The following is a 23,598-nucleotide window of genomic DNA, read 5'->3' on the forward strand; positions in this document are numbered from 1 at the left end:
GATTTTTCCACAATTGAAGATTTGTAACCTATTTTTCTTTTTCCACACGTTACATCTATTTACTTACTCTCAAAATTAAAAAAAAAAAAAAAGACTATCAAATTGAAGACTTAGAATTAATTTTTCCACAATCTACATCTATTTTGTTACTCTCAACCTAGTAGTAGAGAACTTTCCACCAATTTCACTCTCATCTTTCATATGATCATATCTCATATTTAGTGTAGTGGGGTCCAGCGATGCGAATGGAGCTCTACGTTTACTTCAAACATAATGGATATCATGAATAGAATTCGGATAACAATTGAATTTTGAAGAGTAGATTAAACTAAAAATGATCAAAACATTATATCTTATTAAAAACACATGAATTAAAGTGCCTTCTTATTGAATATCATGAATTGAAAATAACTTCAAACAAATTAATTTGGGTTTGACTGTATAATTGATCATTATTGGTTGGTTAGATGAATTGAGCATCTTTGGACTTTCCTTTTAACTAAAATGCCCATATTTCTTAATTTAATCCTCTCTATTGTAAGGGTAAAACTATAATTTGAATTACAATTTAGGTTTCGTATCCTAATTAAATTAAATAGGAGGGATAGCTCAGCATGAGACATAACTGACCTGGTCACAAACACCACATATCCAAATTAAAGACCAAAACTATATATCTTGATTTTTCCACAAGTCACATATACTTTGATCATTCTCGACTTGGAATTTTACGATCAAACATAACATCAAATACTTTTCTGCAACCACATATGAGTGTTCAATGAAGGCCTTTTAAAATTTATTTTCCCACAATTAAAGACTCGGAACTAATGTTAAATTTTCATATTTTTCCTCAAAAATTATTTTTCACATTTTATGTTTATTTACTTACTCTCAAAATTCACAATTGAACTTGGAAACAAAGAACTTTTCCACCAATTTCACATCTCATATTTAGTATAGTGGGACCCAGTGATGGGAATGGAGCTCTATGTTCCAATCAAACATGGATCATTTGCCGTATACAAGTACAAATTAATACAAATATAAAGTGTAAAACTTTATATTTTGCTTGTACTCACACTCTAACATATTTGTATATGCACAGTTCATACACAGGCTCTAGGCTCTGTTTGTATTTATACGAAATATATTTGTATTTACACTCTTTTCAAACCAAGCATCTATTGATTTTGGAACTGAAACACTTGGAAATTTTAGCTTTACCATCACTAAAGTTAAAGGCCTTAAAAGTGATAGGTGCGATTATTTCCAGATCACTCTTCCTTGACTTAGTTTCAACCTGGAAGCTTAGGTTGAGGCCTGAGGTAGTCAAATATATACAGATAAGCTTTATATTCTTAAGTTCGTATTCTTAAGCTTTATATATACATGTGGACATGTATATGTAAAGTATGTATTTGTGCAATTGTAAACGAAATTTATACATATTGTCAATCAATTCTATGCTTAAATTGCGCCAAAGAACCAATAAAAATAGATAAATAAATTATTCTAAACCTGATCAATCCACCTAAACCCAGCCCAGCACAAGTTGAATCGGGTTAAGCTCAGATTGGGCCTGTTTTGATAAAACTTGGAGTTGGATTGGGCCAGGACCGAGCCTGAGATTTCCCCGCCTTTAGGTTGCATGAACCAATTCATATCTCTATAAGCTCAAATAGCTCAAAGTCACACCAGTAGTGCTGCTGTTGGATTATAATGTATCATAGACCAATATGTAACGGCGTTTACTGGAGATACTATTACCTGGACCCTCAATTTAAGCAAAACCTGCAAAATAGCCAGACATGAGATGGGGACCAAAGTTTTGAAAGCAGGCATGAAATAGGGAGTTAGGACCACATGATGACAGTATATCTGCTGTGGCTGCAGCAGATATACTTCTTTGTTTTCTCATCTTGCTCAATCAAACTCTTGGACAGATATCAAATTTTGAACTCCCACATCTGTATTCATGCAGCATTAGTTTCTTTATAATTTTTCAATCGAGAAACAAAGGAATCATTATTAGGTTCTATTGGTAAAACCTCAGGTTGACAGACATGAAAAAACAGATATTTACTCAGAGCAGCCACCATGTGTGAAAGAACAAAATAGATGTCAAAACTGAGGTCCTCAACCAGTCACACTCTCCCGAGATCCCAGATAGCTGGATCAACATTAGGTAATAGCCATAAGCAACAAGAATGAGATTAGGACAAATTACTAGAAAGTGTGATAACACATATCTAGCTACAACTGTTTTCAAAGATCAATAGAACGAGGATAAAATTTTCTTATATTTGGTCAGAGAAAACGGCCTGGACAGGTGAGATTTTCAATTATAGAGGAGAGATCTTGATCACCATTTGCGCTATCTCACCGATTCTAATAATCAAAAGACTACTTCAATTTTTTTTTTTCATTTTAATTATTTTTACCTTCTTCTTCTTCTTTTTTTTTTGGGTTTGCTTCATGGAACTACACGACGGGGCTAACTCTTCCGGTCGACCCCCAGCCAGAAACCTTATGAACAGAGCTACCGTCTAATAGATATTCAATTTGAAAATATGAGTAAAGCTTATGAACGGAGCTACCTTATGAACAAAGCTTTCTTTCTGGTAGGGCACTACATCTATATATGCAATTCTTATAGGAAATAGAAAAGGTTTGGGTGTCAATGGATTTGGGTTTAACCTCCTAAAGATTGAATCTGTTATGGTCGTTGACGAAGGAATTATACTAACAGTTGGGTTATAGAATTCAAAAACAAGAACAAAATGAACTGATAATGTGAATCTTCTAATTTTGTTGGACTAAAGCTTTTGTTGTTGAAGGAAACATAGCAAATGTTTTCATTTTGTAAAATGGTACTTTCATTTTTCAATATAATTTGTCAAAACCAAAATATAGACATTACTAGGGGAAATGAAACAATAAGGTCGAGACCTTTACAGCACTAATAATCTTACGGAGATTGTCAATGAAAAAGTAGTAGGAAGAGAAGATACAGACATCAATTAGATGAAACCACACTCGTCTCCAATGGGGGTTTATATATGTATATGACTGCAACCATACCCAACAAAACTGTTATATAATCTGCCGCAAAGCTCACAAAGAAGGTGGTCATGTCGATGTTGTCATAAGCTGTTTGTGTGGGTGGTGGTGCTCCATGGCTGTTGGTGCAACTCTTCATTAATGGCTCTCTACAAAGAAGAGGGTTGTCCTTATAGCTATTTTCCCTAAATGTTGCAAATTGTCCTTTCCTCTCCACAGTCCTTCCAGACGAGTTGTTGTGAGCCACAGAGAAATCTGACAGAAATTTTAGCTCAGTCATTTGTGGAGGGACCATACCACTCAAATTGTTGTGGGAAAGATCCAAGCTCTCTATTTTTGTCAAATGTGAAAACGTTTCTGGTATACTTCCACTGAAATAGTTATGAGATAGGTTTAGGGAACGGATACCACTTATTTCCTCAATTTCTTGAGGACTGTGGCCTGTTAATTGGTTGCATGAAAGATCAATTCCAGACATAAGCTTCAAAACTTCACCCGTATAAGATTCTAACCGACCCTTTGTTCTAAACTGGACCTCTAGCTGCATCCTGATTTGCTCAATGTGGATGCTATCTTCATCCATTCCATATTTTGGTACCCGGCTTTCATAGAAATATGAAGCTGCAAAACTAAATCCCGCCAAGGGGATTTCCCAATTTATTCTACCCAAGCTCTGTTCTCTCTCAAAAGTTATGTTATTCAAGCAAGAAAGTATGGGAACAGAGAGAATATTGTGGGACAAGTCCATTATGTTAAGCCTCTTTAATTGGCACACCTGGATGGGAATTGTACCTCCAAATTGATTTCTATTCAAGAGAAGTGCAGCCAAAGACGAAAGCCCATGGACCCATTGTGGAATAGTGCCAGTTAAGTGGTTATGCCTCAAGTCCAGACTCCAGGGTCACCAAGAACAAGTTGTTAGAGAATGCCTTTGTCATTGATCCAGAAAAGATCAATATATTTAAGGCCATCCAGTTGACAAAACTCGTGGAACTGGTCCTTCAAAACGATAGGTAGCCATGACAAGAACTTCAAGGCTAGATAAATTTCCCAACTGAAATAAATGGGAACTATTCAATAAACTATCTGGGAGGTTTCCTATGAAGAAATTGTCATTTACGTATAACCAATTCAAGTTGATCAAGTAATTTGTACCTATGTAGGGAGAATATTTTTCCATGCAAACTATTGTTCGATAAGTTAAAGATGCATAAATTAGAGAATCCCATGATCAACTACTCTGGAATATGACCTGATAAATATTACTGTTGGACAGATCTAGAATAGACAATGGTTTCATGTTACCAATTGAAGGAGGAATTTTTCGTACAAAACCATTTGTTGACTTGGAATAGTATGTTTTTTTTTCCTTTATTGAATTCTTGTCCTCATACCCATAACCCACCCACGCAGAAAATTTAGCTTCCTTGACTTCGGTTCAGTGGTCCCGTGCACCAAGTTTTCAAGAAAGAAAGAAAGTCATTTTGAATATAATGGGATTTGGGCTCCATGTTGGACATTGAAGTAGATTCATTTCTTAGCACAATGAAGCATCTAATACAAAGGATGAATAGGTATTGCACGTGCATTCCTTTAAATGTAAAAGAGGTGAAAAACAAAATTTTGGCTCTAAATTAAAGGGGCCAAGATTTTAATTGCCTTTTTGGGCTTTTATTACATTAACAAATTGGTTGGGCCTTGTATGGAATTTCACCTTGTGAAAAAATACAATAATCCTTTTTCTCTTTCAATGTATGTTGGCTTTGTAATGAGTTTCCCGAGGACTATTGCTATGCATCTCCCTAATAATCTTTGTGAAAATGAAAGCTATATCCATAAATAAAAGTACAAAAACAATAATCAGAGAAAAGACCATTATGCTCAGCTTCTCTAATTGGCACAATTGGATGGGAACTTTACCTTCAAACCGGTTTCCTTTCAAGAGAAGGCCACTCAAAGATGAAAGCCTAGCGATACATTCTGGAATAGTACCACTTAAATGGTTATCCCTAATATCGAGAGTAACCAAGGTTGCCATTGGTCCTTCAAACCCATTGTTCTGAAGATGTACATGTTTCAAATATCTTGGGCCAAAGCAAGATGGTATTGAGCCGTGGAGATTATTCTTAGAAAGATGCATGAATCTAAGGGCATATAGTTGGCAAAATTCATCTGGGATTGTTCCCTCAAGCTGATTATTTGTCATGGCAAGATATTCAAGACTTGATAAATTCCCCAACCATGCAGGTAAAAGGACCAGATATGTTGTTATGACTAACATCAAATTGGTATAAATTAAAACTTCTCAAAAGATTTCTCATAATAGTAGGGAGTATTTTTCCATGCAAACTATTGTTGGATAGGACCAAGTACTTTGGTATTTGACCTGATAAATTATTGTTGGACAGATCTAGAATCCATAACCAACTAACACATGAATTTTTTCTTTAAACCCATTTGTTGATAGATTTAATACTTTCAAATTTGGAAAGATAACACCGGTATTTGTTGGGATCAAACCAAAGAATTTATTTTGTGAAACTAGCAGAGAAGAAAAATTTAGACATGAATGAGATGGAAGAACAAGAAAGCCTATAAAGAAGTTATTCATTAGATCTAATTTCATTAATTTGGTATTGTTCTCCAATAACCATGTGGGAAACTGTACCTTCAAGTTGTTATTGGAGAGTTCAACTATTCTCAACTCATGTTGTGGTGGTACATGAAGCTTAGAATAGCACCGTAACTGTAAGCAGTAATTGTTTTGGAAAAAAAAAATGATAGTCAAAATATTTGACAAATCCGTTGACTGGTTTGTTTGATCTTGTTGCTTGACTAATTTAATTAGAAACTTAAATGAACTGAGATAGGTTAGTTCGTCCTTGACCACAATTTAAGCTCGTCCCTTGATAGAGCTTGAAATGGCTGATATTGGCGTAAAAGCACCTAATTTTCTTTTTGAAAATATATAATGAATATTATTTAATTCCTTTTCTGTTACCTTAATATTGTTGTAGTTATGGGCCTTAGATTGTGAGCACACTGTCCACATTGAGCCTCAGTGGGCTTAAAATGAAAAATCTTAGTCAAATAGGTTGAATCCCAGAGTGGACACTCAATTAATCAACAAAAGCTTCTCATTCCCAACAGCCAGGCGTTGGACGGAATGTGTTTAGTCATGGTTGTATTATTTAACTCGTTGTACATGGTTGGATAATACAGAATTATATGATTTATGGACCTATGTATCAGTTCACATGTGAATACAGAACAGTTTTTTTTCTTCTTATTTTCTTTCGAGCTATGTTACTTTTGTCATGTCTCAACAGGTCCACTAGTTTTAAATCTTATGGAGTTGAGATTTAAATAGTTTAGGTAAATTTGAGTCTGAAGGAGTGATTTAGGAATAGTTTAGGTAAATTTGAGTCTGAAGGAGTGATTTTGGACCAACTATCGGAAATAACACTCTCTTTGAGGCGGAGCTCACATTTGCTACTTTGCTGCCACGTGCCACCTCCCTTGCAATCCCCCAAAAGGCAGGAGTGATTTCATCTTATCAATTGAAGGAGGAATTTTTAGTACAAAACAATTTGTTGACAAATCTAAGATTATCTGATGCTGTTTAATCTGAGGTGGTGCATAAATTGAGGAGGACAATTATATAGTCTTTGCTGATAAGGCGGGGTCAAGCTATAAGAACGAGGCCGCACTTCAAGACCTATGATCAAGGAAATAAAAATTATTTTGTTTCAAGCTATGTTACATTTGTCAAGTCTCAATAGGTCCACTAGTTTTAAATCTTATGGAGTTGAGATTTAAATAGTTTAAGTAAATTTGAGTCTGAAGGAGTGATTTTGGACCAACTATCGAAAATAACACTCTCTTTGAGGCGGAGCTCACATTTGCTGGTTTGTTGCCACGTGCCACCTCCCTTGCAAACCCCAAAGGCAGATTTTCTATAGAAATTAATTAAAAGACATTTTACATGATATTTCGAATTTATTTCCATCAACAGATCATTTATCTGTGTTTCATTGTGGGGTTGAAGCCTTGAAGGGAGGATTTTGAATTTGAAATATGTTATTTCCGCTTGAAGCCAATATGTCTAGACTTTCTCAATATATCCAATCGATCCAAGCCGAAGAGGGTTGTTTGTATGTGGTCCCCCCCCTTAGTTCATTCATAACAATATATGATATATCAAAAGTTCATATTCCAATAGCAATAGAAACAGTTCTGACTATGACTACCGTAGTGACAAGGATGAAGTAGGAATGGTTGGTGTTTCTCCAAGCCTGTATTTATTTGCCATAAAACAAGAAAAAAAAAAAGCGAAAAGTTTTCAAGGCTCAGTTTGGAAGGAGTACAAATTAAATATAAATATGTAGAGTGTAAAACCTTATATTTTATGTTATTTTATATGTATTTGTATTGTATATGCCTGCATTTGTATTTTTTCTAAATTGAGTGTAAAGCTCAGCTTGGAAGATATAGAAATATAAATATATAGAATGCAAAACCTTGTATTTTGTATTATTTTTATATATTTGTAGGGTACAATTATCGTGGGAGCAAGTACAAAACACTCTTTTGTACAAGTACCACATATTTGTATATGGTTTATACGATTGGATGGCATTGTATGCTTTATACATCCAATGCTTTTCAAGAAATTACATTAATTGGACCAACTGTTGATGAATTGTGAGACACATACAGTTTTGGTTGCTAATGACATAACTGGTGCATGATGAAATGGAATATAGCCAGCAGTGGACTAAACTTTCTTTATCCTCTTCTTTTATCACCATCTTCATCAATTGGGTAGAGAGCATAGCATAGCATACCATACCATTGAAGGATATATTGGACAATTGTCTCTCTCCCCCACAAAAATTGCTGAGGACGGAAGTGAATGAAGCCCAATTTTTTCTTTGATTTAGAGGGCCACATTCGTAGGAATTTAAAAACCTTCTTCGTGAAGATTTTTTGAGTCTCCCACCAGTGGCCTGAGTCGTCGGGCCGATGGGTGATCAAAAAGTGTCTGGATGCTCAGTGGATGAGTGGTAGTAGGAGGGAGTGGGTTTGGTGGCCATCAAACCCCTCTGCACCCATAGACAGGTGATGAAACCACCTCCACGTGGTGGGGCGAGGGCTTCTAAATGTCCCCAAAGGAGGCAAAGATGGCTCGAGCCAGTGAGAAAGGTCGGTAGTGGGAAATGATGCTTTTTCAAAACCACTTCTTCCCATTGTCAACTCGGTCTGTGAGTGGTAGTAGGATGAAGTGGGTTTGGTGGCCATCGAACCCCTCCACACCTGCCAGAGCAGCCTTCAGTTGATTCTGCATTTCTGAGAAGTAGTCCCATAGGGGCATGGGGATAGACTCGCGATGGAATCACCTCCATGTGGTGGGGAGAGGGCTCCTAGACATCCTAGAGGAGGCGTAGATTCCCCAGGCAGACATGGAAGGTCGACGGTGGGAAATAATGCTTTTTCAAAACCACCATTTGCCCGGGCCATTGGGCCAATGGGCATTCAGAAAGGGTCCAGATTCTCGATGAGTGAGTGGTAGTATGAGGGAGTGAGTTTGGTGGCCATCTAACCCCTCCACACCCACTGAACCGACCTTCGGTTGATTCTACCATTTCCGAGAAGTGGTCCCGAAGGGGGGTGGGGGCACGACCGTAGATGGGCAGTGGAACCACCTCCCAATTGAATCGAAGGTCTTAAATTCTGATCAGATATTAGATTGGATTCTAATGAATAATTTTCCTAATCAAATCGAATTCGGATTTTGATGAACCCAATCTGAATCAATCCAGTTATATCCCTAATTTTGAATCAATATCAATCAAATATGCACATACAAATTTAAACTCCACTACCCATGAACTAGCATATAAAACATGTAATATATAATAGTAGATGGAGATGGTGGCAACCAAAATGTATTAAATGCTTTGAGCTATGATATCTAATTCCTCACTCTTTTTTTTTTCGGAAAAAAAATATTCTTTTTAGATGGGTTGGGGAAATATAACCGGTGTTCAAAAACACCAATTATTGGGTTACTTCATCTAAGCATTGAATAAATGCTAGATTTTCTTTTGGCAGTAGAAAAGCTTAAACAGAAATTTACTGGTTCATACGTGCATCTTTAATTTACGAATTGTTCTAAAGAAATAATTTATAAGAAAAAAAAACTAAGTTGTGGGCCTCTTAATTTTTTATTCAGAGCATGGTTTTCAAAACCGGATTAGACTGGACGGTCAGACCGAAAAAACCAGGAACCAGTTACCTGATCGATTCCCTTTTCCTCCAAATTTGCTTTTTCCCCCAAAACAGTTGATGTGGTCAGCAAACCGCTAAACCAACCGGTTAACCGTTTGAACGATTTTGTCTGTTTTCCAATTTTTAAAATTTTTATTTTTTTGTTAGAACAGGCCGACCATTTGGGTTGAATGGTTAGACCACTCGAACTGGTAGTCAGACCCCTAACTGGTTCAATCACCGGTTCGCTTTTAAAAACCATGATTCAGAGTTTTTCATAACCAGTGTTCAGATCACTAGGTTTTGTATGGACATTATGGTCAAAGAATTAGGAGATGGCTGACATATCACGTCTTCAGAGTAGATGGGGGTTGAAGTGGTATTTTGGTTTTAGTTCTGGGTTTGAGTGGTTGGATATTCTACATATAAGTGCTAGGAGGTTTTCTTTTTGTGAAGGGGGTTCAAAGTCATTTCCTCTGTTTTAAATGAGAGAGAGTGGATATAGATTGGGGGGAGGCTCTAGTCATTTCTAATGGCCTAGAGGAGATATTTTAGGAGAGAGATTCTATGAATATTTTTTAGGTAATTAGGTTGGGAATGGTGACATAGCTTAATGAGAGTGGTGGGAAGGGGAGAAGAGAGAAAGGAGAATGTAAGGTGGGTGTAATGGAGCAAGGAGAGACATGTTGACATGAAGCGTTTTGTTATATAGTTTTTTTTTTAAATTAATATATACACAACCATTAATATTTTATTTTTATTAAAATCTTAGAAAAAATATATTTGAATTATTAAATTAATTATTTTATATTATTTTATTAATTTTTAACATTAACAAAAAAGGTCAACTAAAAGTTTAATTCTTAAATGTTTAGCAAATAATATTTTTATTTTTATAAATAATAAATATGTTATTATAAAATATAAATTAAAATATCAATTAATAATTTAAAAAATATATAATTTTAGAATATTTCAAATCTATTAAAACATCTAAGATACATATCACATGTACATTAGTATTTTTTAATTTCTAAAATAATTATTTGATGATTAATATTTTCATTTATTTAAATTATCATTTTTTATATCAATCAATATAGATTTATTTATATTAAAATCTATAAAAAATGTGAATAATAAATACGTTGACCTAGTCAATGGTGACAAAGACTACCTCCGGGCAGCCCTAACATAGGTCCCGACAAAGACGAGAAGCATGTAGATGATTTCAAGGAAAAAGAGCTAGCTGTCCATAGTTTTTGATTTGTCTCGCTTCACCCCATTGAGACTTGAGCTATATGTAGACCCTATAATTAGAACTGAAGTCGCATTTACTTTTGCTTCAATTGTGACTTTTCAATGGATGCATGCAAGTGCATGCCTTAAAACGACGCTTGCATTCAAATTTTATATGAATTTCTTACAATTGGATGCCTTAAAAGCACATTTATAAGGAGCCAAGTCAATGGGAGTAGTGATTTGCCATTGACTTGATTATGAAGACCAAGTTTTTCTTATTTTATATATATTTTATCTAAACCCACATCTAAATGAAGACATACAAAGTAGTGATGGTGCATCTTCATCTTGCGTGTCCATGTCTATTGGGTAATTTTCACATTTAACATGCCATGGCCCATGCTTTGGGCCTGCCCCTCTCCCTCCCTTGCTACATCTGTTTTCCAGATTAAATTGCATTATATTTGATGTAGTGCAACCCGATTGCTCCTAGCTGGAGGTGGTCTAGTTCCTAGTAGATGACGGACTTGGTTGATCTGCAAGAATCGAATTAGAGAACCCGGGGTGGCTTATCCGGCGAGGTCGCTCCGATGCTTAAGTCAGTACTTAGTTGCGAGCTTATGAGAACTTAAAATGCAAGAAGACTAGAGAGTAGAGATTACGCATACCGTTCGCCCCTAGGGGGTGAGGCCTTTATATACTGGAGTCCTCGTGGGTTTGGTGGAATAGTTTTGGGATTTCCACTGTGATAGGATCTGTTTCCGTGTTAGTTGAGGATAACGCCACCAACCAGTAAGGTTGCCCATTCCCACCTGAATCGGGGAGTGGGTGAGATAATACTAGCCGTTATAAGGCATGATACAGAGGTGAGATCCTTGGAGTTACCATGCAGTGGTCGGTCAGCAGTGCCTAAGCTCGTGCCCTTCAAACCCGACCTGATATGAGTGCCGAAGTGCCTTAGGACTGACATGATCTTGCACAGAGGTAGGCTTATCCCAAGGTAGACTCCTCTCGAGGTGATCTTGCTGTCCAGGCTCGATTTGTTGTGGGCTTGGTACCGTTATCCTCATTGCGACCTAGTGCCGAGGTGACCCTAGTTTGGGATAGCCTTTGGTTCAGAGTAACTTTAGTTTGGGGTAATAGGGTACCTGAGGTCACTCTATAGTATACTGGCCATGCTGAGTTGTCACTTATGCCGAGCCCCATCCACATGTCCCCCTATTGCGATGTCAGGCCAAATCACCATTCATCAATTGCCCCCCACTCCCCGAGCCAAGGGTCCTGACCAGGTGCGGGGAGTTCATTATGTGACAAGTGAATTTGGTCCGATGTCCGGGCAACTAGTCAGATGAGTTGCTGGTCAAATTCATTTGGCCACCCAGTTCAGCTAGGAAAAAACCCAGGTCGGATCTAGTTTACGTATAGACATCACACAATCTATAAATTCTACGGACGTCCAAATATGCGCTAAACCAAATTTACCCTCGAGGGTCATGCAGTCGATTTTCCTAGGAAACGTTGGATCGTTTCTATCTTGACCGTTGGTTTTTGGACATAGTGGCTATAAATAGGGGGCCCGAGACTAATTTTTCTCACCACATATTTGAGTCTATTATTAGATCACGCTGTAATCCTGTAGCTCGCACCCTCCTCCGTTTCCGAGGTCATTTCTTTCTTGGTGAGTTCATATTCCTTTAAGTTCGTTCTTTTCTCTGCTTTGGTCATGTCTGGCACAGTTTAGATAGTCCCTTAGGAAACCTTAGTGGGGTCGAGGGGGCCGAGGGGCAACCCGTGGCCCCTGCTAGGGAGACCAGCTCATCACTGGGCAATTCCCCTACCTCGACTCGAGGAGACTGAGGTTCTGGAAGCAAGGCCATCTTCTAGGATGGAGGCCCCGTCTTCTTTTCAAGGTCGGGACCCTAATGACTTTGGTCCCTCTACCATGACATCGGATAAGCTGATGTATCTGGTAGCTTGCTATTGTCTTCCCGATAGCTTGGTTTTCATCCTTCCATTGGGTCAATACCCTTGGGCTCACGATCACCATGAACTCACGATTTTTGAAGACTAACTCGCTGTCGGGCTGCTGTTCCTGCATCACCCTTTCATTATAGAAATCGTGAAGTTTTTTAACATTACCATTGACAAGCAGCATCCGAACTCAATTCGGAACATAGTTGGTACCATCTCCTTGTTCCACGCGTACAACCAACCTTTAACCTTAGATATCTTTAGTTCGATCTATGCCATTAAGAGGAACTCCGACTGTCCGCGTGGGGATGTCAAACAGAGCTACTACATCTCTCCTCAGCCCAGGTTCAAGATTTTGTTGGGCTTCCCGAGCAAGGTTTTGGCTTGGAAGAGGAGGTACTTAATTGTCCGAAATCCTGAGGGGTGGTCTTTCCCAACTCACTAGAGGGTGGAAATTAAGGATCCCAGAATAATCTTAGACGCAGAAGGATTTCCTGGCATGAGGGGTGGTCTTTCCCAACTCAGCCTTGAGATGAAGTATTTCTTGGCCGAGGACAAGCTTGTGAGAGCTGGGCTGAACCCTCCTTGTAGGTTTCAAAAAAAAAATTTTTTAGCTCACGACTAACCTTTCATTCTTGCAGTTACCATGCCAAAGGTTGATGCTACAAGCCTTCTTAGGAGCGCTCAAAGAGGGAGGAAGAGGAAGGCCTCGAGGAAGATTTGTCAAGAAGCCGACCCTTCTGCCCCTGCTACGTCCGAGGCCCTTGTAGTGGAGCTGATTTCTATCGAGCTCCCCCGGGGGGGAGGTCCATCCTCAACACCCTATAGTGGTCTTGGATGAAGACCGTGAAGAGGGTACTCAGCCTCAGGAGTCAGGGAGCTCGTCTGCTCGGACTCAAGAGCCGGGGAGCTCTTCTGCACCCGACCAGGAGGACTCTGAGCCGGAGAGTGATCCAGCACCCGGACGCAAGTCTTCCAAGTAAAGCATACACACCCATGTGCTCGGAGTGTGCAAGAGTAGGGACGTCATCTTCCATGATGTGGCCCAATCTGAATCAAAGGAAGATTGTAATCTATTTCAATTTTTGAAGCCATTTGTTGTGAATACATTTGTACATTCAAAATGATAATAATTATGAATTCTAAGACATATTTGCATTCAAAATGGGGGAACATTTGCAACCTAAATTAGATGCAAACTTTGCACTCAAAATTGATCAATGTAAAACAAAAGTGATCAGTGTTTGTGCACTAATCACAATCGAAACCATTTTTTAAGAATGCAAAATCTATTAGTACAAAGTTAAACCAACTTTATATTCATGAACCATGCATATTTGTATTTGCACTACTTAATATCACATCATGATTTCATTTCATATATTAGACTAAATGACATGATTTCTTTTTCTTTTAATTGGTTAAAACTTACTTTTAATATTCTTTTATTTATTAAAATATTATCTGTCGAAAAAAATTGAACCTTACATAAGGCAAAGCTTTTAATTGGTCAACAGATTGTTCAAATTAAGATTGATGGTAATGCCGATTCCCCTTTGGTTCATATTAGATAAATACGGATGGGAGTATTTTGAATTCTTAATTGGTTAATTCTATTTCACCAAACCAAATTCTTATTTGGAGCAACGAAATAACACTTGGGGTCATGTATGTTACAGCGGGCTTCTTTCTTATTTATTGAATTGAAGTTTTGTCGACGGTCCAATAGACTTTTAAAAGCGTTGAAAGTTTGTGGTGTAATTATTTCTATGTATTTCACACTTTGACTTATTGTATGGCTTCAACAGGCCCATTTACATACTCTTGTTATGAAAGTGGAAGCCCAAACTACTAAAACGGGTTTATGATTGCATGATAGTTAGAGGTGTAAATCGGGTCAAATTGCCCGTGGCCTAATATGGCCTGGCACAGCTTGATCTGGCACAATGACAAATGCATCGTGCCAGATTCGGCACAGAGGTTTGCACAGTTTTGGGCCGGGGGTTCAAAACCCATGGACCGGTATGACATAGCACAGACAACACGTTGATAGCTTTCGACATGTAGTTCTTTTTGTGTGTAAGGGATATTCAAGTTGCTATGCTCTGGTTTGGCCGCCTCCTTTGGATAGTGCTCCATGAAGGTTAATTAATTTGGTAGCCATGCTGTAGCAAGGTCGGGGTTGATAAAGAGTTTTTTGTCACTACAAGAACCCTATAAGATACTGATGCATAGAGATGCCTAAAATTAAGTGCTCACAAGTGATTGAAATTACCTTGATGGTTTTTCAGAAAACACATAAAACAGAAAAATAAAAAAGAATGTGAAACAATAAAAGAAAATCAACAAATTTTAGGGTTGGATGGGAATTCTAGGGAGTAGACTTAACCAATTCTTTCTTAATTGGTAATTGTATGCGATAGAGACTTGAGGAATTTGAGGTTACATACCTAGAAAATCACATTCAAAGAGAATATAATCCGAGAAATCCCGACCTCTAGTTAATTCCATTTCACCAAACTGAATTCTTATTTGGAGCAATGAAATAATACTTTCTCAAAAAAAAAAGAAAAAAACTGAATATACAATTGTTAATTAATAAGAAAAAGATAACAGTTCGTGGATATTGCCCGTAATAAAGTAATAAGTAGAGGTAATACAAACATCAATTAGATAAAACCAAACTCATTGCCAATAGGGGTTTATGTAGAAGACTGCCACCATATCCAACAACACTGTTATATAAGAAGCTATAAAGCTTACAACAAAGCTGTCCATGTCCATGTCCATGTCATCAGGATCATCAGGAACTGTTTGTATAGATGTTGGTGCTTTCGAACTGTTTGTGCAATTATTCTTCTTTAAGGGTTCTCCACATAGAAGAGGGTTGCCATCATAGCTAGTTTCCCCGAATGTTGCAAATTGTCCTTTTCCCTCTAGAGTCCTTCCGAATAGGTTGTTATGAGCCACATTGAAAATCAACAAATAGTTTAGCTCAATCATCTGAGGAGGGATTATTCCCGTCAAATTGTTGTAGGAAAGGTCCAAACTCTCTATGTTTCTCAGATTTGAAAAACTTGGTGGGATTTGCCCATTTAAATAGTTGTGTGACGGGTTCAATGCAAGAATATTACTTAAATCTCCAATTTCAGGTGGAATATTGCCTACTAATTTGTTGCAAGAGAGATCAATTCCAGACATGAGCTCAAGAACAACACCCTTGTAAGTTTTGTACCGGAATTTTGTTCCGAACTCCACTTCTACTTCCACCATGCCCTCTTCATCACCAAAATCATTTCCAGATCTAAATAACATACTGTTATATGAATATGACTCACCATATACAAATCCAATAAGCAAAATTTTTGAATTTCTTCCATATGACCTTGATTCTCCATTAAATGTGATGTTATTTAAGCAAGAAGGTATCGAACCTGAGAGAAAGTTGAGAGAGAAATCCATTATGTTGAGATTTTTCAACTAGCACAATTGAACTGGAATTTGACTTTCAAATTGATTCCCTTTCAAAAGCAGGGCATTTAAAGATGAAAGCCCACCGATCCATTCTGGAATTCCACAATTTAAGCAGTTATCACTAATGTCCAATGTCACCAAGGAAGTGACATTTGAGAATGCATTTGGCACTGGTCCTTCCAACCTATTTTTCTGAAGATGCACATGTTTCAAATTTTTTGGGCTAAAGCAAAAAGGAACCAAGCCCTAGATATCGTTTTCAGAGAGATCCAAATATATGAGCTGATGCAGTTGACAAAACTCACTTGGAATTGATCATTCAAGATGATTATTATGCATATCAAGAGACAGAAGATTTGATAAATTTCCCAACCATTTAGGTAGTGGACCGGAAATGTTGTTATGACTGATATCTAATCCATACAATTGTTGGATTTCCACCAAAGAGATTGTGATCCAGGTATAACAACCATAACCTAGTTAGGTTTGTAATTGTAGGAAGTATTTTTCCATACAAATTATTGTATGATAACTTAAGAAACTCTAACCTAGAGCACCCCGTCACCAAGTGCTCTGGAATTTGACCTGATAAATTATTATTGGAAAGATTTAGAATTCGTAATGATTTCATATTACTGATTGATGCAGGAAATTTTCCTTCAAAACAATTTTGTGATAGATTTAAGACTTCTAAATTTGGAATGATGATACCAATATTTGTTGGGATTGAATCAGAGAAGTTGATGTTAAAAAGCACCAAAACAGACAAATTTAGACAAGGATGAGAAGGAAGAACAAGAGGGTCTGTAAAGGAGTTATTCATTAGATTTAGGTTTTGTAATTTGGTATTGTTTTCTAGCAACCAAATGGGAAACTCCCCCTTTAAATTGTTGATAGGGAGTTGAACTTCTCTCAACTCATGCTAGTAGTAGAAGAAACTCGGAAAAGCACCATTTTTGAAAGTGAAGCCTAATAAGGCAAGAGATTTCAACTGGAATGATGAAACCCAGGTTGGATAGTCGTCGATCTCAACTATTAGCCTGTGATCTTCACATTGAAATAACTCAAGTTTGGAAAGGTTAGCGAAGGAATGAAATGAAAATGAACCTTGGAAGCGATTATGTGAAAAAGAAAAGTATTCAAGAGAAGTGAGGCTAGCAATGAATGATGTGTCAAAGCTTCATTCAAATTGATTGTGAGAAAGATCCAATGCGCGAAGGGATGTGAGATTTTCTAAACAATGGTTGAGACTACCCACAAAATCATTGCCACTAAGATCCAATTCCTGGAGGTTCCTTAGTTTGCACAATCCTGCATGGTGATTCGAAGCATATATATGTAAATTAAATAATGATTCTGCATATAACTAACCATGTATTATTTAGAGAGCATAAGAAATGACACAAAAATAGATCAATAGATTTTTGGTTTGCCAATAATTAACTTACTTTTATGTGGTAGTTGAGTTCCATTGAGTCCAATAGCTGAAGCAATTGATAAGAACTTGAGAGAAATCATTCCCCCATGTTCTCGAGAAATTTGTTGTTGAACGTAGAAGAAGATAAATCTAATAGCTCCAAGTTTCTCAAAGTATCCAACTCTATATAATCGTTGTGTTAAATTTGTTGTAATCTAAGTTTATTTCCTCCAACTTGTTAAACCTTTTGTGGCCTGAAATAGAAGCAGAAAACGTCAATGCAATCTACATGTTTATATATATATATATGTTAAATAATTTCAAAGTAGTCGAAAAAGAGCTTTTATACTGTATAATGTATTCCATTTAATGGCATGAAATAAAAGTTGGCTAAGTGGTTAAAGATGTATCATTCTTATGCATTACATGAGTTGGGGTCTTAGGTTTGAGTTACACTAGTAGCACTTTTTTATATTGAATTTGGCTTGTTGTTTAAACCGAGGGTCGACACACTTCCATATTGAATTGTATCAGTCGATGCTGCACGATACACACTGATATGATAGTGTATATTTCCAGTCGTAGCGTATTCTATGCCGGTATAACCTGATACTGATATGATACGCCCCGTATTGGTGTAACGTATCGATATTTTAATCCTTGGTACTAGGTAATTTTTCAAATATGTATTACATGAAATTATAATTTATGGACCCTTGTATTAATTGGTGGTGAAATCTCCATATTTCTTGATCCTAAATCTTATTGATTCCACACTCAAAGCCTTTTAATTAGCAGGCAATGTCACCCATAGGTAGGTTATCTCTGGACCAACCTGAATCAAAGCAAGATTGTAATCTAGTTCAATTTTTGAAGGCATTTGTTAAGAATACATTTGTACATTAAAAATGACAATAATTATGAATTCTAAGACATATTTGCATTCAAAATGGGGGAACGTTTGCAACATAAATTAGATGCAAATTTTGCACTCAAAATTGATCAATGTAAAACAAAAGTGATCAAAATCGAAACCATTTTTTAAGAATGCAAAATCTACTAATACAAAGTTAAACCAACTTTATATTTTCGTGAACCATGCATGTTTGTATTTGCACTTCTTACTATCACAAAGTAATGTCACATGGCAATGTCAAGTGGTTTCGTTCATAATTTCTTCTGTTTTTCTATCTTTTATCTTTTGGTTAAGTCTTCTGTATTCAGAATTTTTATTTAAATTGTACTACGTATAAGTTTATTTAGATTATAGATTATTGGAGTTTGATTTTTAAATAATTTTTCTTTTTTCAAAGTATTTTGGTGTCTATAATTAATGAAATTTCAGAGGGCTATTACTGAGCATGCATCTCTCTAGTGATCCTTGTGTAAATATAAGCACAAAAATAATAATTGGAAAAGTGCTTTCTTTTATGCATTTTCTCCACTAAATAGAACTGTTGTAAATGGATTTAACCTCCTAAATATTGATCGCAGAGCCGTGTAATTGCAGATGAGATTGATGAAGAAATACTTTTATCTGATTATAGAATTCAAGAAATGTAGAGGCATCTATTTCAACAATCATTTCTTATATTAAACTAAATGACGTGATTTCATTTTCTTTTACTTGGTTATCGGAAGATAAATGCGGATGGGAGTATTTTGAATTGTTAATTGGTTAATTCCACTTCATCAAACTGAATTCTTATTTGGAGCAACGAAATAACAATGGGGTTACAGCGGGCTTTTTTCGTATTTATTGAATCGACGTTTTACCGACGGGCCAATAGACTTCCAAAGGCCGTTTGTGGTGTAATTATTTCTGTGTATTTTGTGGGGTCATGTATGTTACAGCGGGCTTCGTCAACCACAAGTCCTTCACGGGTTCCGACAACAGACGACAGGCGTCTTGGCGGCGTCGGAGGAAGGCTCGACAGGGTTCAGCTGATTGGAACCTTACTATATCAATTATTTTCTATTTAATTCCGACAGCGAGCCCTCCTGCCTCTAAAATCATCTTCCGAATCAGATGAATAAACAGACATGGAATCCTCGCTCCTTGAATCGTCATCCGACGAAGAAAGCGAAACATCACGACGACGAAAACCACAAAACAAAGTACAGGGCCCATTTCTTCTCATCAGGGGCTTTGACACCAATTCCCCTCTCTAGACCCTGTTATCTTCTCCATTCCTGAAAATCAGCGGTGGCTGCAGTGAATTCAGGCGGAGGCACGAGCAGCCGGGGAGGATTTTACGATTCATGTAAGTGAAATCCCTCATTCTTTTCTTGATTTCTCACTGTTTTTGAGTTGCGATTATGCCGTTTTTTATTTCTATACCTTGTTCTCTTCTCCATTCTCACTTTTAAAGGGAACAGATAGATTGAAAGAATGGAACGTAAAATTGAAAAATTATCCAATCCCTGTTTCGGTGGTACAGGCTACAACAAGCCTCAGGTCTTCAGAGGAGCGCTCGGTCTCTCGCTGCCGACACGCAGCGGGTTATGTGAACGCATTGTACAGGGGGTTTTTGACGGTACGATGACTTGCTGTCAAACGAGGACTTGCAGAATCTATCTGTGGAGGAATCGTTCTCAAGCGAGGACGTCTTCTTGAGTTTTGCATCTTCTCTATCTGATTTCTTTTCTCATTCTTTCTTTTCATTTGTAATCATGGTCATTCTGGTCCTCTGGAGCAAGAGTTAAATTCAAATGTGAATCGATTCAGGGTAGGCCGAGGCGCTCCTCCTTGACTACTTATTACTGTTAGTCTTTTACCGCAACGTACAGTTGGATTGGTGGATCCAGGACCCATTCAAAGGGATTCATTCCCAACTCGATTAGGAAGCTAATGGACGGAATTTTCTTTTTCTTCCTCAAATTCTACAGAGCCTGTTGTCAGACTAAGCACAGTATCCCCAAGAGTGGCAAAGAATTCAAACATCGATGTGATAGCTGAATTTACAAAACCAGTCTTTAACTTTGAGGCCTCGGCAGTAGATGTTAGAGGGGGAACTGACAAGGCAGGGTCCAGGTGCATATGGTCGCACTCAAGACCATTCAAATCGCATTTCCTTTTTTGTCTGTTCTCCGTCTGCAAGGAACGGAAAACAGAGGAAATTGGAAAGAAGAAAGGAGGGGGAGAGAAAAGGGAAGGGGAAGAAGAGAGATCGGGAGAAAGAGAGAGAGAGAGAGAGGGAGGGAGGGAGGACTTCGACGGAAGTCCGTCACCACTGCTACAACTACCACTTCTGCTGTCCGGAGGGAGGGAGGACTTCAACGGAAGTCCGCCACCACTGCAACAACTACCACTTGCTGCTGTCCGTGTATCGTAAGGTCCGGGAAGAAAACCAGTGTTTTTCTCCTAATGGGTATTTTTAGTAATTTAACACATTCTTACATATAAGTTAACAGTCAAAGGGGATCTTTGCCTCATGGTCATAGGGAGATTTATCGCAAAACAAAGTATAAGAGGGTATTTGTCACAGACCCCATAGAACAGGGGGGATCTTTGTAATTTACCATTTAAATAATCAAGAATGGAAATACAGAAATATTGTCTACATGTTTAAAAAACTAAAATATTTATGAAAACAACATTAAGTTAAAATTTGTGGATATTGTCCGTAACAAAGTAGTAAGTAGAGGTAATACAAACATCAATTAGATAAAACCAAACTCGTCGCCAATAGGGGTTTATGTAGAAGATTATCACCAAATCCAACAACACTGTTATATAAGAAGCTATAAAGCTTACAACAAAGCTGTTCATGTCCATGTCCATGTCATCAGGAACTGTTTGCATAGATAGTGGTGCCTTGGAACTGTTTGTGCAATTATTCTTCTTTAAGGGTTCTCCACAAAGAAGAGGGTTGCCCTCATAGCTAGTTTCCCCGAATGTTGCAAATTGTCCTTTTCTCTCTGGAGTCCTTCCGGATAGGTTGTTATGAGCCACATTGAAAATCGACAAAGAGTTTAGCTCAATCATCTGAGGAGGGATCATTCCCGTCAAATTGTTGTAGGAAAGGTCCAAACTCTCTATTTTTCTCAGATTTGAAAAGCTTGGTGGGATTTGCCCATTTAAATAGTTGTGCGACAGGTTCAATGCCCGAATATCACTTAAATCTCCAATTTCAGGTGGGATATTGCCTTCTAATTTGTTGCAAGAGAAATCAATTCCAGACATGAGCCCAAGAACAACACCCTTGTAAGTTTCGGACCGGAATTTTGTTATGAACTCCACTTCTACATCCACCATGTCTTCTTCATCGTCGAAACCAAATTCAATTTGAAATAACATATTGTTATATCTATATATACCACCATAAATTAATGGATTAAACTCAACTTTTGAATTTCTTTTATATGAGCTTGATTCTCCATTAAATGGGATGTTTTTTAAGCAAGATGGTATCGAACCTGAGAGAAAGTTGTAAGAGAATTGCAATATGTTGAGATTTTTCAACTGGCACAATTGAACTGGAATTTGACCTTCAAATTGATTCCCTTTCAAAAATAGGGCATTTAGAGATGAAAGCCCACCAATCCATTTTGGAATTCCACCACTTATGTGGTTATCGCTAATGTCCAATGTCACCAAGGAAGTGATGTTTGATAACGCATTTGACATTGGTCCTTCCAACCTATTTTTCTGAAGATACACATGTTCTAAATCTTGTGGGCTAAAGCAAGAAGGAACTGAACCTTGGATGTCGTTTTCAGAGAGATCCAAATATCTGAGCAGATGTAGTTGGCAAAACTCACTTGGAATTGATTCTTCAAGATGATTATTACGCATAACAAGAGACTGGAGATATGATAAATTTCCGAACCATCTAGGTAGTGGACCGGAAATGTTGTTATAGCTGATATCTAAATCAGATAATATCTGAGAACCATGCAACCAGCTATCTGGAAGATTTCCGCCAAAGAGATTGTGATCCAGGTATAATGACGCCAAACTAGTTATATTTGTAATTGTAGGAAGCATTTTTCCATACAATTTATTGTATGATAACTTAAGAAACTCTAACCTGGAGCATCCCATGAACAAGTGCTCTGGAATTTGTCTTGATAAATTATTATTGGAAAGATCTAGAACCCGTAACCATTCCATATTACCGATTGATGGAGGAATTTTTCCTTCAAAACAATTTTGTGATAGTTTTAAGATTCTCAAATTTGGAAAGATGACACCGATATTTGTTGGGATTGGACCAAAAAAGTTATTGTTAGAAAGGATCAAACTAGACAAATTCAAACAAGGATGAGAAGGAAGAACAAGAGAGCCTGTAAAGGAGTTATTCGTTAGATTTATATAGCCTAATTTGGTATTGTTTTCTAGTAACCAAATGGGAAACTCCCCCTTTAAGTTGTTGTTAGAGAGTTGAACTACTCTCAACTCATGTTGGTAGTAGAGGAAACTCGGAAAAGCATCATTTTTGAATGTGAAGTCTGATAAGGCAAGAGACTTCAATTGGAAGGATGGAACCCAAGTTAGATAGTCGTCGGCCTCAACTATTAGCCCGTTATCTTCACATTCAAATGAGTCAAGTTTGGAAAGGTTAGAGAAGGAATGAAATGAAAATGAACTTTGTAAGCGATTATGTGAAAGAGAAAGGTATTCAAGAAAAATGAGGCCAGCAATGAATGATGTGTCAAAGCTTCCTTCAAATTGATTGTGAGAAAGATCCAATGCGCGAAGGGATGTAAGGTTTCCTAAACAATGGTTGACACTACCCACGAAATCATTGCCACTAAGATCCAATTCCTGGAGTTTCCTTAATTTGTACAACCCTGCATGGTGATTCAAAGCATATATATAAAGAGAATATATGTGCCTCATCTGAATTCAATATACCTTCAGCAGGAAAGTTCCCTTCCAATTTGTTATAACTGAGAGACAGATTCTTGAGGGATTTGAGGGCACCCAAAGACGGCAGGATGCTGTTGTCGAAATTGTTATTACTCAAGTGGAGAACCTCCAGCCTCTTTAATCTACCCAACGGTTCCAGCCCTGCAATAAGAATAAATACATCCATCCACGTAGAAAATTTGTTTTCCTTGACTTTGCTTCAATGGCCCCGTCCACCAAGTTTTCAAGAAAGAAAAACTCATTATGTGGAATTAATGCTTATTTAGAATCCAGAATTCTAGATAAT

The 23,598-nt window shown here is 37.3% G+C and overlaps 2 protein-coding genes and 1 long non-coding RNA gene across 3 annotated transcripts; 1 reads left to right on the forward strand and 2 right to left on the reverse strand.

The window, feature by feature from the left end:
• Positions 1-3,019: 3,019 nt before the first annotated feature.
• On the reverse strand, positions 3,020-3,811 carry LOC148869527 (receptor-like protein 15). The gene has a single exon (XM_088969915.1). The coding sequence runs from the start codon at positions 3,809-3,811 to the stop codon at positions 3,020-3,022; it is 792 nt and encodes a 263-aa protein (XP_088826041.1).
• Positions 3,812-15,231: 11,420 nt separating this feature from the next.
• Positions 15,232-16,008, reverse strand: LOC148869528 (cuscuta receptor 1-like). The gene has a single exon (XM_088969916.1). It carries the CDS (start codon positions 16,006-16,008, stop codon positions 15,232-15,234), a length of 777 nt encoding a protein of 258 aa, XP_088826042.1.
• Positions 16,009-19,175: 3,167 nt separating this feature from the next.
• LOC148869529 (uncharacterized) lies at positions 19,176-20,193 on the forward strand. The gene is made up of 2 exons (XR_016106642.1): positions 19,176-19,701; positions 19,879-20,193. It is a non-coding gene; the product is annotated as an uncharacterized LOC148869529 (long non-coding RNA).
• The last annotated feature ends 3,405 nt before the right edge of the window (positions 20,194-23,598 follow it).

This window comes from Nelumbo lutea, chromosome 2, assembly GCF_056320005.1.
Source record: "Nelumbo lutea isolate HS-2025 chromosome 2, American lotus-T2T, whole genome shotgun sequence".
In the NCBI taxonomy this organism is placed as follows: domain Eukaryota; kingdom Viridiplantae; phylum Streptophyta; class Magnoliopsida; order Proteales; family Nelumbonaceae; genus Nelumbo; species Nelumbo lutea.

Bases quoted from the DNA above. Each gene is read 5' to 3' on its own strand.
- LOC148869528 (XM_088969916.1), bottom strand. From the start codon at position 16,008: ATGGATTTCTCTCTCAACTTTCTCTCAGGTTCGATACCTTCTTGCTTA.
- LOC148869527 (XM_088969915.1), bottom strand. From the start codon at position 3,811: ATGGACTTGTCCCACAATATTCTCTCTGTTCCCATACTTTCTTGCTTG.